Genomic DNA, 12726 nt, shown 5'->3' with positions numbered 1-12726 from the left:
TTCACGAACGAAAATAAAACCTTTCTCCATCTCTCTATTCACAAAAGTAAGACAAAATGTCAACCCGAACATAACTCAACCAGTTATAATATGCATCATTTCTCTCTTAGAACTGAAAAAAATGTAAAATTAAGATATCCATTCTACACGACTCAAAAGTATGGTACGGTCGATCTACTTACATAACCTAGAATTAATGAAAACAGCCCCTTAATGTAAAGCCAAAACTCAGAACAAATAACAAGGTGTACAAGTTTTCAGTAAATAATGAATACATATGAACTTGAAACTCAGTCAAATGATACAAAACACAAGGAAAACAGGCCAACAAATCTTACATTGTATAGACAGTTACTGAAACTGTGGGAAATTTCTATCAGAATTCTCAAAGATAGTAAAACCATTGAGATTCACAACAGTATAATAGTTTGGGCAGCTACAGCCATATGAACAACCAAGAGAATCAATTTCCAATGATATATCTAAAACAATATGAATCATTTCTATAAGCTGGGAATAAATCTACACATAAAAGATGTATGTTTTGAATCTACCTTACAATTGCCATATGCTTTCATCTTTGTCCTCCCAGTGAGAAGTTTATGTCACTGGTCTTCAGTTCATCGGCCGGGTTTCAAAATTGAACACGAAAAGATATAAAAATCGCAAAGGATACACGTTAGTTCATCTTTACTTTTGACAGTTGACTGTGGATAATACATCTCTATACGTCTGAATCTGTCCCTGCCATCAGCAAACTTGCGTTCCTCATTGCAGGAGCATATATATATACACACACTTCAACTATAAACACATTAGTAAAAAATGCTTAATAACATATCACTTCATGTTTAGTGAGCTTTGAACATGCTTCCTAGTCAAGTATTCGGGTCAAACCACCCTACACGTAAATCACTATGTAACAGTCCAAGCCCACTGCTAGTAGATATTGTCCTCTTTGGGCTTTTCTATTCGAGCTTCCTTTCAAGGTTTTAGAAATGCGTATGCTAAAGAGAGGTTTCTACACCCTTATAAAGAATGCTTCGTTCTCCTCCCTAACCGATGTGGGATCTCACACACTATTTGCCACAAAGCACTTTTATGTAACCCCCAAACATAACTTTTTTGAGTAGCACTCTCAAACATAGTCTAAGACCAAAACCTACTAAGAAAACTCAGTAGGTCTTTCCTGCAACCGAGAGTGAAAACATGTCTACAATTTCCTCTAGAGCGTTGGATTCGCTTTAGTAACTATCGATTTGACCGATATGAAATTTGACACTGGGGAGGAGACATAACAGAGGGAGAAGAAGTGCAAACACATACCTCACCAGACTGCCCAAACACAGTAACTATTTGTTGCTGGACGAGGGTGTGACCATTGCCACGGATTCAGACTGTTCAGACTCACTAGGGCTTCCTCGTGAAGCTTCCTTTTTCAACTTGTGATTGTTGTATGCCACGACCCCGGCAATGGCTGTATCAAGGTGATAGTAATTAGAAACAAATATGGGGATTCGACCTTCTAAACTTGGATTTTTTATATAATTGCGAGAATACCGTGTTCATAATGATAAACTTATGATTCCTTGAAAGAAAAAGAAAAAAAAAAAAAAACAGCCAGCTATCTAAAGAAAATGTCCTTGACTTTGCCACATGATAACAATTTGAACAGGGATCTTATAGGAATAGTCTCCAGAGTCAATTTAACTGGAACAAAATTCCAGAAGAACAAGGATAGACTAGAGCATAGAAGATATACCTACCTTTAGCAGGCTATGAGTAAATCAGTTCATTACATTAAGATATGAAAAATCGCCACAAGTCATGTACTTACCAACGCCATATCCAAAGAGATTAATGATGGTCAACTTAACATCCGCAAATAAAAGAGCCGACAGTAAGACCACGATCCAGTCCTTCACGACTCCAGCAACACGAATAGTCAAGGCACTTGTATGCGTAATAACAAGGAAAACCGAGAGGTTGAGTGCAAAAGTACATAGAGAGTTGAGCACTAGAATAACAGGAGGAAAATTCCATGATCCACGTGCTTCCATCTTTGGTTTCTCCAGAAAGATCCATGGGATGAGCAGGCAAAGGGCACTACACCAATCCAATAAAATCATTATTGTAAATATGGATGACTCTGTGGGTGGTACAAAAATTTTCAACAGTGTCAATGTTTACAAGAAGGAGAAAGTATAGAGTACATGCCTGCAGGGACTAACATAGTACATGATAGATATCGGATTTAACTTTAGGCCCTTTCTTTTAACCAGAATCTCCATGAAAATTAGTCTTAGAGCTTCCCCTACGACGCCTCCCATTTGGTAAACAACACCAATCCAACTGATGTTTATTTCTCCATATGAAGCCACTAGAACACCAAAACTTATCACTGACATGATCAGTAACATTCTACAGCTCATTAACTCAAGACCTGCTGCTACTCCAAGAATAAAAACGGCAACGGGCACTGCAAGGACATTTGGGAATCCATTGAAATGGAATCAAGATTAATGAAAATGAACCAAACTAATATTAGGAAATATGCACCAAAGAGTGCTATTGGGATGGTACTCTATTCCACTAAAACTTACTGATTGCTTTCAGCATTTGTGCGAAGGCAACAGAGATATACAGGTAGGCAGTGTTTCCTAGCCAAAGAGTCATTGCAAAGGTTGCACCAATTGGGATTACTGATGTAGCATACCTAAATCATATATATTTCTTTAGATTTCACGCCAGAAATAAATGAAGCAAACTTTCCTTTTTAAAGAAAGCATCCAGATCAAACAACTCTAAAGAGAGAACGAAAAAAAAAAAAAAAAAAAAATACCCCACGCCCCCGAGAAAACCAGCCTTGAAGAAACTAGCAAACTATTCCTCATTAGTTTTGGGCAGAAAATATTACTTCAAAAAAATAGCTTCAAGAATCGATTAGTCGACTTAAAATTCAGGATCTCATATTCTACATTCTTCACACAAGAAGTTAAGAGATTCTAACATTCCCTAATCCATAACAAGGATCTTCATGAAAATTTTCTTCTATTCATCCACTGTAATAAGCAATATATTCAAACAGAACTTTGTAAAATTGATATCTGATAATAGACCCATATACAGTAGCTTTACATACATTTCTGCACTCATACCTTGCTCAATCTTCAGAACCTGAGATATAAAGCAGACTGAGGTTATGACATTCTTGTTTCATATACATTTATGTCCAAACATTGAAGTATTCACAGTATAATTATTGCTCAACCACAATATCATTAATCCACAGTACCTTAAACACTTTGATGAGAAGAAAGCATAAGATGGAAGAGAAGATCATGTGAAGTAAAGTCAAAGCAAGAGGATAAGGAAAATTGATTTCCTTCGAGGACAACACCCACTGCAGCAATAAAAGAGAATTACAAAAGTGTGTCAGAACAACTTCTGAAATGAATATTCATGTTATAGGAATAGAAAACAGCAATCATTGTATTTTTTTGAGAGTTCAACGACATAGCGTAGGGAGATTCAAACCCTTGACCTCTTGATCAAGAACATGTGTCTTAACTAGTATCCTATGATGGTTGACATGGAAATCTACTCAATTCATTCAAGCTCCTAGAAGAAGAAGAAGAAGAAAACGTCCTAAAATACTTTGATAATTACGTAATGAAACCTAAGAATTTAAGACATAACTGTTCAAAATGAATCCAATTGCCCTAGCTCAAACTTCTCTTTTCCAATTTCATCGAACGTTCAAATCACCATTATACGAGAATGACTGAAAAAGATAAGAAATGGAACTATTGCCGCCAAATTCAAACCTGAACCCAGCCAACAGCCAACTAATAAACAGAAACCTAGTATCATACACCCAAGCCCAAAATTCAACAGTCGATAGAACCAAAGTCAAGATTAAAAGCCCGCACACAACAGCGATTGCTTCTTGAAGAGAAAAATCCAGAACGAACTAGATCTATTACACATTTAATGAAAAGTAATTTCAACAACGACTGCAAGGAAACGCGAGAGAAAAACAAACAAACAAATCGAAAGGAAACGAGAGAATCACCTTGTTGAAGAAGATCTGGCCACTGGAGAGAGAAATATATAGAAGCAGGTAAGCGTAAGTGAGCACCTCCCCTTTGAAGAAGCCTTCCACTCGACGATCCGCCATTGTCCGTCGTCAATTACAGGTTCCAAGATAACAATCCCTCTAACTTCCTGGTCGATGAACTGGGTCGACAAATCGCATGTAATCTCCAATGGCGGATTCAGATTCGCATAAAATCGATAACAAACGCGAAAAAGAGAGGACAAAGTAGAGAAACAGCAACGGAAGAAGGTCTTCGATATTTTACGCAATTAAATGTCCCCAATGCACATATTAATTACATATTTACTTGTCAAGCATTATGCATAGCTTAAAATTTTCTATCAAAAGATGAGTATTATCCTATTCATCAATGTATGTTTGTATTAGCTCATTCTCAAAAAGTTGAAATTTTGATATCAATCTGATATTCGTTCATTAGTTTCGAAAATTATAAATTTTGTCTATAGATAGAAATCTAATAATACTCCATGTTCAAGATTCAGCCTGTAATCTAAAACCTGCATTCTCGTGCATCCTATGTAACCTAGAATTTTATAAGACATTCATTGTTTGAACTTACTATCAATCAACCATGTCCTATATAAGATCTTTGGAACGTCGCGGTCGTGGTCGTGTGATTGTATACAAGTAGGCTCACTACCGTTGACTAATTGGTAAAGGCCCATGGGCCAACAAGAGGCATTGGTAAAGGCCCATGGGCCAACAAGAGGCATTGGCAAAAGCCCATGGGCCAACAAGAGGCATTGGTAAAGGCCCATGGACCAACAAAGGCAAGGCCCGTTTGCCACATCCAACAAAGTCTACCGCTAACGGGTATTGTCTGTTTTGGCCTGTTACGTATCACCGTCAGCCTCACGGTTTTAAAACACATCTATTATAGAAAGGATTCTACACCTTTATAAGGAATGTTTCGTTCCCTTCTTCAACCGATGTGGGATCTCATGTTTTGTATTATATGAATTATATGAATTTTAAATTACCTACTCGTCTTTAGTTGCGAGTGAACTTCACGTACCTAAGAACTCGTGTGGGTATGTGAAGTTCACTCGCAACTAAAGACAAGTAGGTAACATGGTCATGTAGTAGGGAATGCTGAAGAAAGCTGAAGCTAACAACCGTCAATCTAAATACAGAGTTCATAGGTATTTTTTTTTTTCACGAGTAAACATAATATTAACATGAAGGGTATTAATGGAATTTTTTAAATTTTAAAGGTATTTTATAGACGTTTTTTTTAGGTTAAGAATATTATTAAAGGAATATTCTATTTCTAGAAAGATCGATGACGATTACAATTTAAAATTCATATAATTCATATAATATATGATAATGAGTTATATTGTAGAAAGGTAAAGAGTGTACTAGAAGAAATGGATCCATACTCATTTTGTTCATACCAAACCCTTAATACATAATTCATTATTTTTTTTAATATAATGTTTAAGCTAACATGCCTACTCATATATCATTGATTTTAATACTTTTCATGTATTGGAGAGAGAGTGAGTGGTATCCTTTCTTTATCATATCATAAACAACACTTGGCAAGATCCACGCTCTTTTCCATCCCGACATGTGGTTAAATTCTTCGCAACTTATCAAAAATATATATAATAATTCATCCGTGTTTGGACGTTTTATTTAGGTTTCTGACACGAATATTGACACCAATGTAGTTTAGCTCGCTGTAACTTTGTATGAAAAGGGTCGAGTCTGAATACGTAATTTAAACAAGAGCATAGTGATCGGAAACGATACTAGTAGATAATGTCTGTTTTGGCCTGTTATGTTTAGGCAACGTGTTTACTAGAGAGAGGTTTCTATTCCGATATTAAAAGCCGAAAGGGTTCGGGAATTTAAAATGTATTTTGTGAACATGTGTCAATGTGTCAAAGTTGTGAGAGAAGCACAAACTTGGGCTATCTAACTTCACACATGGAAGCATGGAAGCATTATTCTTCTTCATTGGCCAAGCCATGGCTACCACACATTCAAAGATTCTCTATTTTAATCATTACACAAATAGATTTTTAATTTTGGGACTCTTTTTGGCTTTTAATACCCACCTTCATAATATCTATAATCAAAATCTGTATCGGGTAGACGTATTAGCGATACGTAATGAACTAAAACGGACAATATTTGTAATAATTCAAGCTCACCACTAGTAGATATAGACACCGAGCGATGTGCCAAGAAAGACACTGGGGCTTGAAGTGGGTGGATTGTGAGATCTCACATCGATTGAGGAGGAGAACGAAATATTCTTTATAAGGGTGTGGAAATCTCTATCTGGTAGACGCATTAGCGATATGTAACGAGCTAAAACGAACAATATTTGTAACGACCCAAGCCCACCACTAGTAGATATAGACACCAAGTGGTGTGCTAGGAAGGACGCTGGGCCTTGAAGTGGGTGGATTGTGAGATCCCACATCGATTGAGGAGGAGAACGCAGTATTCTTTATAAGGGTGTGGAAATCTCTGTCTGGTAGACGCATTAGTGATACGTAACGAACCACCCAAGCCCACCGCTAGTAGATATAGACACCAAGTGGTGTGCTAGGAAGGACGCTGGACCTTGAAGTGGGTGGACTGTGAGATCCCACATCGATTAAGGAGGAGAACGCAGTATTCTTTATAAGGGTGTGGAAATCTCTATCTGGTAGATGCATTGGTGATACGTAACGAACCACCCAAGCCCACCGCTAGTAGATATAGACACCAAGTGGTGTGCTAGGAAGGATGCTGGACCTTGAAGTGGGTGGACTGTGAGATCCCACATCGATTAAGGAGGAGAACGCAGTATTCTTTATAAGGGTGTGGAAATCTCTATCTGGTAGATGCATTGGTGATACGTAACGAACCACCCAAGCCCACCGCTAGTAGATATAGACACCAAGTGGTGTGCTAGGAAGGACGTTGGGGCTTGAAGAGGGTGGATTGTGAGATCCCACATTGATTGAGGAGGAGAACGAAGTATTCTTTATAAGGGAACCTTAAGATAAGAGGAAGTTCGAAAGGAAAAGTCCAAAGAAGACAATATCTACTAATGGTGGGCTTGTTACATATACAGATGAGAGTAAAGATACAATTATATAAATTACGCATTCAGACTCTTAAACGAGACAGACCCTTTTCATACAAAGTTATAGCTAACTAAACTACACTAACTTATTCCTCCATCAAATCAAACTAGCTAAAGGTGTGCATTCGTGAACCCACACTAAAAATTATGAATCCTAACGTCACCAAAATGCTAGTCAAGTGATTATTGATACTAAAATTGAAAAACGAAACTATTTCCAAAAGAACCCACGATTCCGATTCCAAATACTTTCATCATCATTTTGTTAATACTTTCCTTTTAAAGTTCTTATTTTTATGTTAAGAATCAATGCAACCAAACATATGATTTAAATTTGAAATAATTAGTGTGATAAGATGTAGACTTCCTCTCAAAAGTCTTCATTGTATTTGAAATGGTGCTCGTCCTTGGCACCAACAACATGAAAAAGTAAGCATTTTTGAGATTGCATATCAATATCCATCTGCATGTTCATGTACTTCAACTCAATAATGGGGTATGAGTTGTGGGTTTGTTGTGCAAGTGCAAGCACTTTTGAGCCACAACAGCCCTCCAATGAGGCCTAAATGTGTACCATTTTCTTTATATAGGACATACCTAGTACGACACTGTTAATTGCACGATAAAAGGTAGGTTTGAGATGGTAATTGATGTCTTATCCATCGAGTTATGACAACAATTCATCGAAAGTAATTTGTAACAGCCTAAGTCAACCGCTAGCCGATATTGTTCTCTTTTGACTTTCCCTTAAGGTTTTTAAAACATGTCTACTAGGAAGAGTTTTCCACACACTTATAAGAAATGTTTTGTTCTCCTCTCCAACAAATGTGAGATCTCACAATCCACCCCTCTCGTGGGCCCAGCGTCCTCGTTGTAGTAACAGCCCAAGTCAACTGCTAATTGATATTGTTCTCTTTGGACTTTTCCTCAAGGGTTTTAAAACGCGTCTTCTAGGGAGAGGTTTCCACACCCTTATAATGAATGTTTCATTCTACTCTCTAACAAATGTGAGATCTCACAATCCACCCCCCTCAAGGATCCAACGTCCTCGTTGGCACACCACTCGGTGTTGGGCTCTGATATCATTTGTAACAGTCCAAGTCAACCACGAGCAGATATTGTCCTCTTTAAACTTTCCCTCAAGGTTTATAAAACGCGTCTTCTAAAGAGAGGTTTCCACACCCTTATAAGGAATGTTTCATTCTATTCTCTAACAAATGTGAGATCTCACAATCCACCCCCCTCAAGGATCCAACGTTTTCACTGACACACCACCTAGTCTTTGGCTATGATATCATTTGTAATAGCCCAAGTCAAGCACTAGAAAATATGTTCTCTCTGAATTTTCCCTCTCGGACTTTCACTCAAGGTTTTTAAAACATGTCTACTAGGGAGAGGTCTCCACACCCTTATAAGCAATATTTTGTTCTCATCTCCAACCAAAGCGAGAGCAGTCGATAAACCTAGGGTTTAAATTTATGGACCCTTTAAACCATCCGAGCATCTCGAGATATCTGTGGAAATATTTTCTATTATCTCGGGATCGATACTATTTAAGACTCAATATGTGCAGAATGGTTTTTTTTATCGTACCTCGAGAAAGTTGGTTACATGTTAACCACTTTTGAGATGCAACTTTATAATAATTCAATTATCACCGATCAACATTAACTCATTATGGTAATTTGTCGCATTCAATATAAAATCACACCCATTAAAAAAATGTGCATTTTCTAAATCAAAATCAATAATATTATTAAAATACCCATAATGCCCCTAGAGAGAGAGAAGAAACATAATTGAAATTGAAATATATAATTAATATTTACTTTCTAAAAATTAATAATTCACAAATGACTGAAAGAATAAACAGAAACCAGCTGAGCTTCACAAAAGCTTCGAGCCTGGTTTCTTAAAGCCCCTCATATTTAATTCTATTTGCATTATCACCCCCAACAAAGTCCTTATTTATACTTTATACACCTATGGCTGTAGAGATGAAACAGAGGAAAACAGAGGAGATTCCGGGGATGTAGAAGCACACTCATCCCACAGGTAAAAATCTCCAATTTTTTTTCCCTTTTTTTGTTTTATTTACCGTGTGTTGTTACAATTTACCTCGTCTTTTTACTGTTTCTGCTTCTGTAAATCAATGGAGCTTATGAATGTTCCATGGAAGCCATAAGGAACTCGAGAAGGAAGCTTCACAGTAGCTTCAAGCTCCAAAGTCATGGCGTTAACGATCTGAAGCTCTGATTTCCATTCCTTCTCGTCGTGAACGAACGTCAAGATGTGGCCGTCGTCCTCCGCCTCTGCCCCTTCTCTAGGCAGAAACAGAGGCTCGCCGCCGTACCTCTGCTCGCCGTAGAGATACTTTCTGGATTCTCCGGTGAAGAGATCGACCTTCACAAAACCGGAAACTTTCGGCCATGGCTCTGCTAGAGCAACATAAGCGAACTGGGTTTTTCTCCCGAGTCGATTTCGGTTCACCATTCCGGCCTCTAAGTTCACTTGCTCTGTTTCGGCGATGATCGGCCGACGAGTGGATTTACCGGTGGAGAGATTCAGACGAATTTCCGATAAGATGGAGTTCAAATTCTCTTCACATTCGTTGAAAATGGAGTCCGGCGGCGTCATGCACGACCCAATTACGACGATTTCCTCTGTTTCTGGTTCTTCCCAAGCGTTCCAGAGATGGAAACAGAAGCAATCAGGAACGTCGATCCATTTAATGGCGTCGGCGTCGGTGGCATTTTTGTCCATAACTCCAAATCGGGAGGTTTTTTCTTTGTCATAGATCACCGGAGAACCGCCGCGGATCATCTCCGGCAACTTGAAAACCACCTGCTGGTCGGGAATTATGACGAATTTCTCTGTAATTGCGAAATCGTGCATCATCGTTGGCTGAGGCAGGGGAATTTCAACGTCCGGTGACTTTTCTCCCTCCGGCGAGAATTTGAAGTATTTCAAATATGGCTTTTGGATTACGTCGTAGCTTAAAGCAAACATCTCGCCGGAAACAGGGTCGAGTTTTGGGTGGGCTATCATTGTGGATTTCAATTGGCCGTCGAAATCAAACCGGCCAACGGTTTTCAAATCCCCCGCCGGAGTAACTCTGATTTCGTAAGGCAAATCATCCTCCGACATGGCGAGAAGCTGGCCGTTGAAATAAACCAAACCGGCGTTGGCGACTCCAATTCCATGGCTGTGATCGACCAGCCCAAATAAACCTCTCGCATAGAAAAGCAACAGCCGAGCTATACCAGAGTGACCATGAAGCTCTCCAATGGCTTTCGGAAAAACCGGCCGGCCATAAGCTCGTTCCTGAACCAGCCGTTGAGTCTCCGTAAACCGGCAAGCATAACTAACGCCGCCGTCCTCAGTGAACTCCACAGCATGAACCATCCCATCACCATCAAACAAGTGGTGGCCGGACACCGGTTCATGAAGTGGGTTCGCGCCGTTTCGCACATAAACCCCCCGAATACACTCCGGAACTTTCCCAATCACCGGCAGCCCCTTCCGAACCGACTGCTCCGTCACCGGAGCAAAATTCCCAGCAATTTGAACAGAAGGGTCCGCCGTCTTCGGCAACGAATGCTTCTTCTCCGCCGAAAGCAGAGCATCCTCAACAGCATCAAGCGCCATGGCCGCAGCCCGCTGCAAGAAATTCCACTCCTCCGACACTGAAGGAGGCGAAACCGGCACTGGTTTCGGCACCGTGGTCTTAACCGGAGACCGAAATGCAGTCTGGGAACGCTTAGGAATTTGAATTATGGAAGGAGTATGAAGAGAACAGGCGACTCTGTTCCTGCCGGAATCCATATTTACAGAGAAACGCTCCGACATTGAAGAGGAAAAACCAGATTTGACCCACGATGAAGAAGCAAGAGAAGCCATAATCGAAATTCAAAAAATGAAGAAAAAGATTTGATTTTTTGTACAAAGAACGTTTGAGAATTTAGTGTGAGAGAGTGTGTGTGTTTGAGGGAAAATGGCAGAGGAGAGGGAGAGTATTTATAGGGGGGAAAATGGGGGGAGGGGCAAAATGGTCAAATTAAAAAATTGTTGGAAAAGAGATCCGACCACGTGTAGGATCAGCAAACGAAGTGAGTCTGTGAAAATTGAAATACCTAAAACGTCACTCAAAACTTAGAACCTTCCTCCCACCACCACGATCACGACCACGACCACGGCCCTTTTTATGTTAATTTAAGCATAGCTCAATTAATAAATATAATTTAAATATTAATCAGTGAATAAAATATAAAAAAATTAAAATGAGATTCTGTCGATAAATTTAAGAAAGATTCTCTAACGATGGTTCCCGACTTGAACCTATCTTGAGAGCTTCCTTCTTAGGCTCTAGGCTCCACAACGTTTACTTTTCCATCTTTAATTGGTCTATTGTTCATTTTCTCGGTAATTTCATCGTTTTGAAGAATGGACTGGACAGTAACAAGCAAAAATATATATATATATTTAATTATTTTGTAAATTACAATGAAATATTGTAAGGTTAAAAGGGGAAGTACAAAAGCACTCTCAAAGTTTGGTTTTAGTGTTTTTTTTTTTTTTTTGAAATTTAAATATACATTTTTTTTTAATTAATGACTGTTGGATGATGGAAGTCCCACATCGACTAATTTAGGGAATGATCATGGGTTTATAAGTGAGGAATACTAACTCCATTGGTATGAGGCCTTTTGGGGAAGCCCAAAGCAAAGCCATGAGAGCTTATGCTCAAAGTGGACAATATCATACCATTGTGGAGAGTCGTGTTCGTCTAACATGGTATCAGAGCCATGCCCTAAACTTAGTCGTGCCAATAGATTGATAAATCCTCAAATCCTCAAATATCGAACAAAGAACTCCTAAAGAAAAGGAGTCAAGCCCCTCCTCGAAGGCAGTCAAAAATGACTAAGACTCCAAAGGAGTCGAGCCTCGATTAAGGGGAGGCGCACTTTGTTCGAGGGGAGGTGTTGGATGGAAGTCCCACATCGACTAATTTAGGGAATGATCATGGGTTTATAAGTGAGGAATGCTAACTCCATTGGAATGAGGCCTTTTGGGGAAGCCCAAAGCAAAGCCATGAGAGCTTATGCTCAAAGTGGACAATATCATACCATTGTGGAGAGTCGTGTTCGTCTAACATGGTATCAGAGCACCGATCTTGATATTCCTAATATCAAAGCTCCGATCGTGGTATTCCTAATACCCCCTTGGACTCAGAGTCCAAGGGGAGTATTAAACCTAAAGCCAAACCCTAACCAATCAGTGAAGTCTTTACCGTCGTCAATCATCCAATATCAAGAATACGTTATAAGCATCTTCAAATTTCTCACCAAGCTCAAAGGTGACATATTCAAGATGTTCGTATTTTCTTTCACAGCCTCTCAAGTGATCCAAAGCACCGATCTTGGTGTTATTATCCACTAAAGCATTTATGCATGGACCAAGAAGTGATCAGGAAAGATATTCACTTGTTCCAAATCAAATTAAATGGACAAGTTATCAA

At 39.1% G+C, this 12726-nt stretch overlaps 2 protein-coding genes across 2 annotated transcripts; both read right to left on the bottom strand.

Moving 5' to 3' along the window:
- Positions 1-320: 320 nt before the first annotated feature.
- LOC111810598 (Nucleotide/sugar transporter family protein) lies at positions 321-4377 on the bottom strand. The gene is made up of 8 exons (XM_023697328.2): positions 4076-4377; positions 3296-3403; positions 3143-3177; positions 2604-2716; positions 2218-2479; positions 1838-2106; positions 1327-1477; positions 321-744 (listed from the first exon to the last, which is right to left on the bottom strand). Exons 1-7 carry the CDS (start codon positions 4178-4180, stop codon positions 1353-1355), a joined length of 1017 nt encoding a protein of 338 aa, XP_023553096.1. The 5' UTR covers positions 4181-4377; the 3' UTR covers positions 321-744; positions 1327-1352.
- A 4614-nt stretch (positions 4378-8991) lies between these two features.
- Positions 8992-11143, bottom strand: LOC111809781 (9-cis-epoxycarotenoid dioxygenase NCED1, chloroplastic-like). Its single transcript, XM_023696204.2, has one exon. The coding sequence runs from the start codon at positions 11106-11108 to the stop codon at positions 9336-9338; it is 1773 nt and encodes a 590-aa protein (XP_023551972.1). The 5' UTR covers positions 11109-11143; the 3' UTR covers positions 8992-9335.
- Between the last annotated feature and the right edge of the window lie 1583 nt (positions 11144-12726).

Source organism: Cucurbita pepo, chromosome 14 (assembly GCF_057944985.1).
Source record: "Cucurbita pepo subsp. pepo isolate OVF chromosome 14, ASM5794498v1, whole genome shotgun sequence".
NCBI lineage: Eukaryota > Viridiplantae > Streptophyta > Magnoliopsida > Cucurbitales > Cucurbitaceae > Cucurbita > Cucurbita pepo.
Note: the sequence above shows the minus strand (reverse complement) of the source record. Positions and strands in the feature narration are given on the sequence as shown.

What these genes read in the sequence shown, in the direction of transcription:
- LOC111810598 (XM_023697328.2), bottom strand. Translation starts at nt 4,180, where the DNA reads ATGGCGGATCGTCGAGTGGAAGGCTTCTTCAAAGGGGAGGTGCTCACT. An exon ending in CAAGGTATGAGTGCAGAAAT is followed by an intron (nt 2,717 to 3,142) that starts GTATGTAAAGCT and finishes TATATGATTTAG; the next exon opens with GTATGCTACATCAGTAATCC. An exon ending in TCTCTTTGGATATGGCGTTG is followed by an intron (nt 1,478 to 1,837) that starts GTAAGTACATGA and finishes ACCTTGATACAG; the next exon opens with CCATTGCCGGGGTCGTGGCA.
- LOC111809781 (XM_023696204.2), bottom strand. Translation starts at nt 11,108, where the DNA reads ATGGCTTCTCTTGCTTCTTCATCGTGGGTCAAATCTGGTTTTTCCTCT.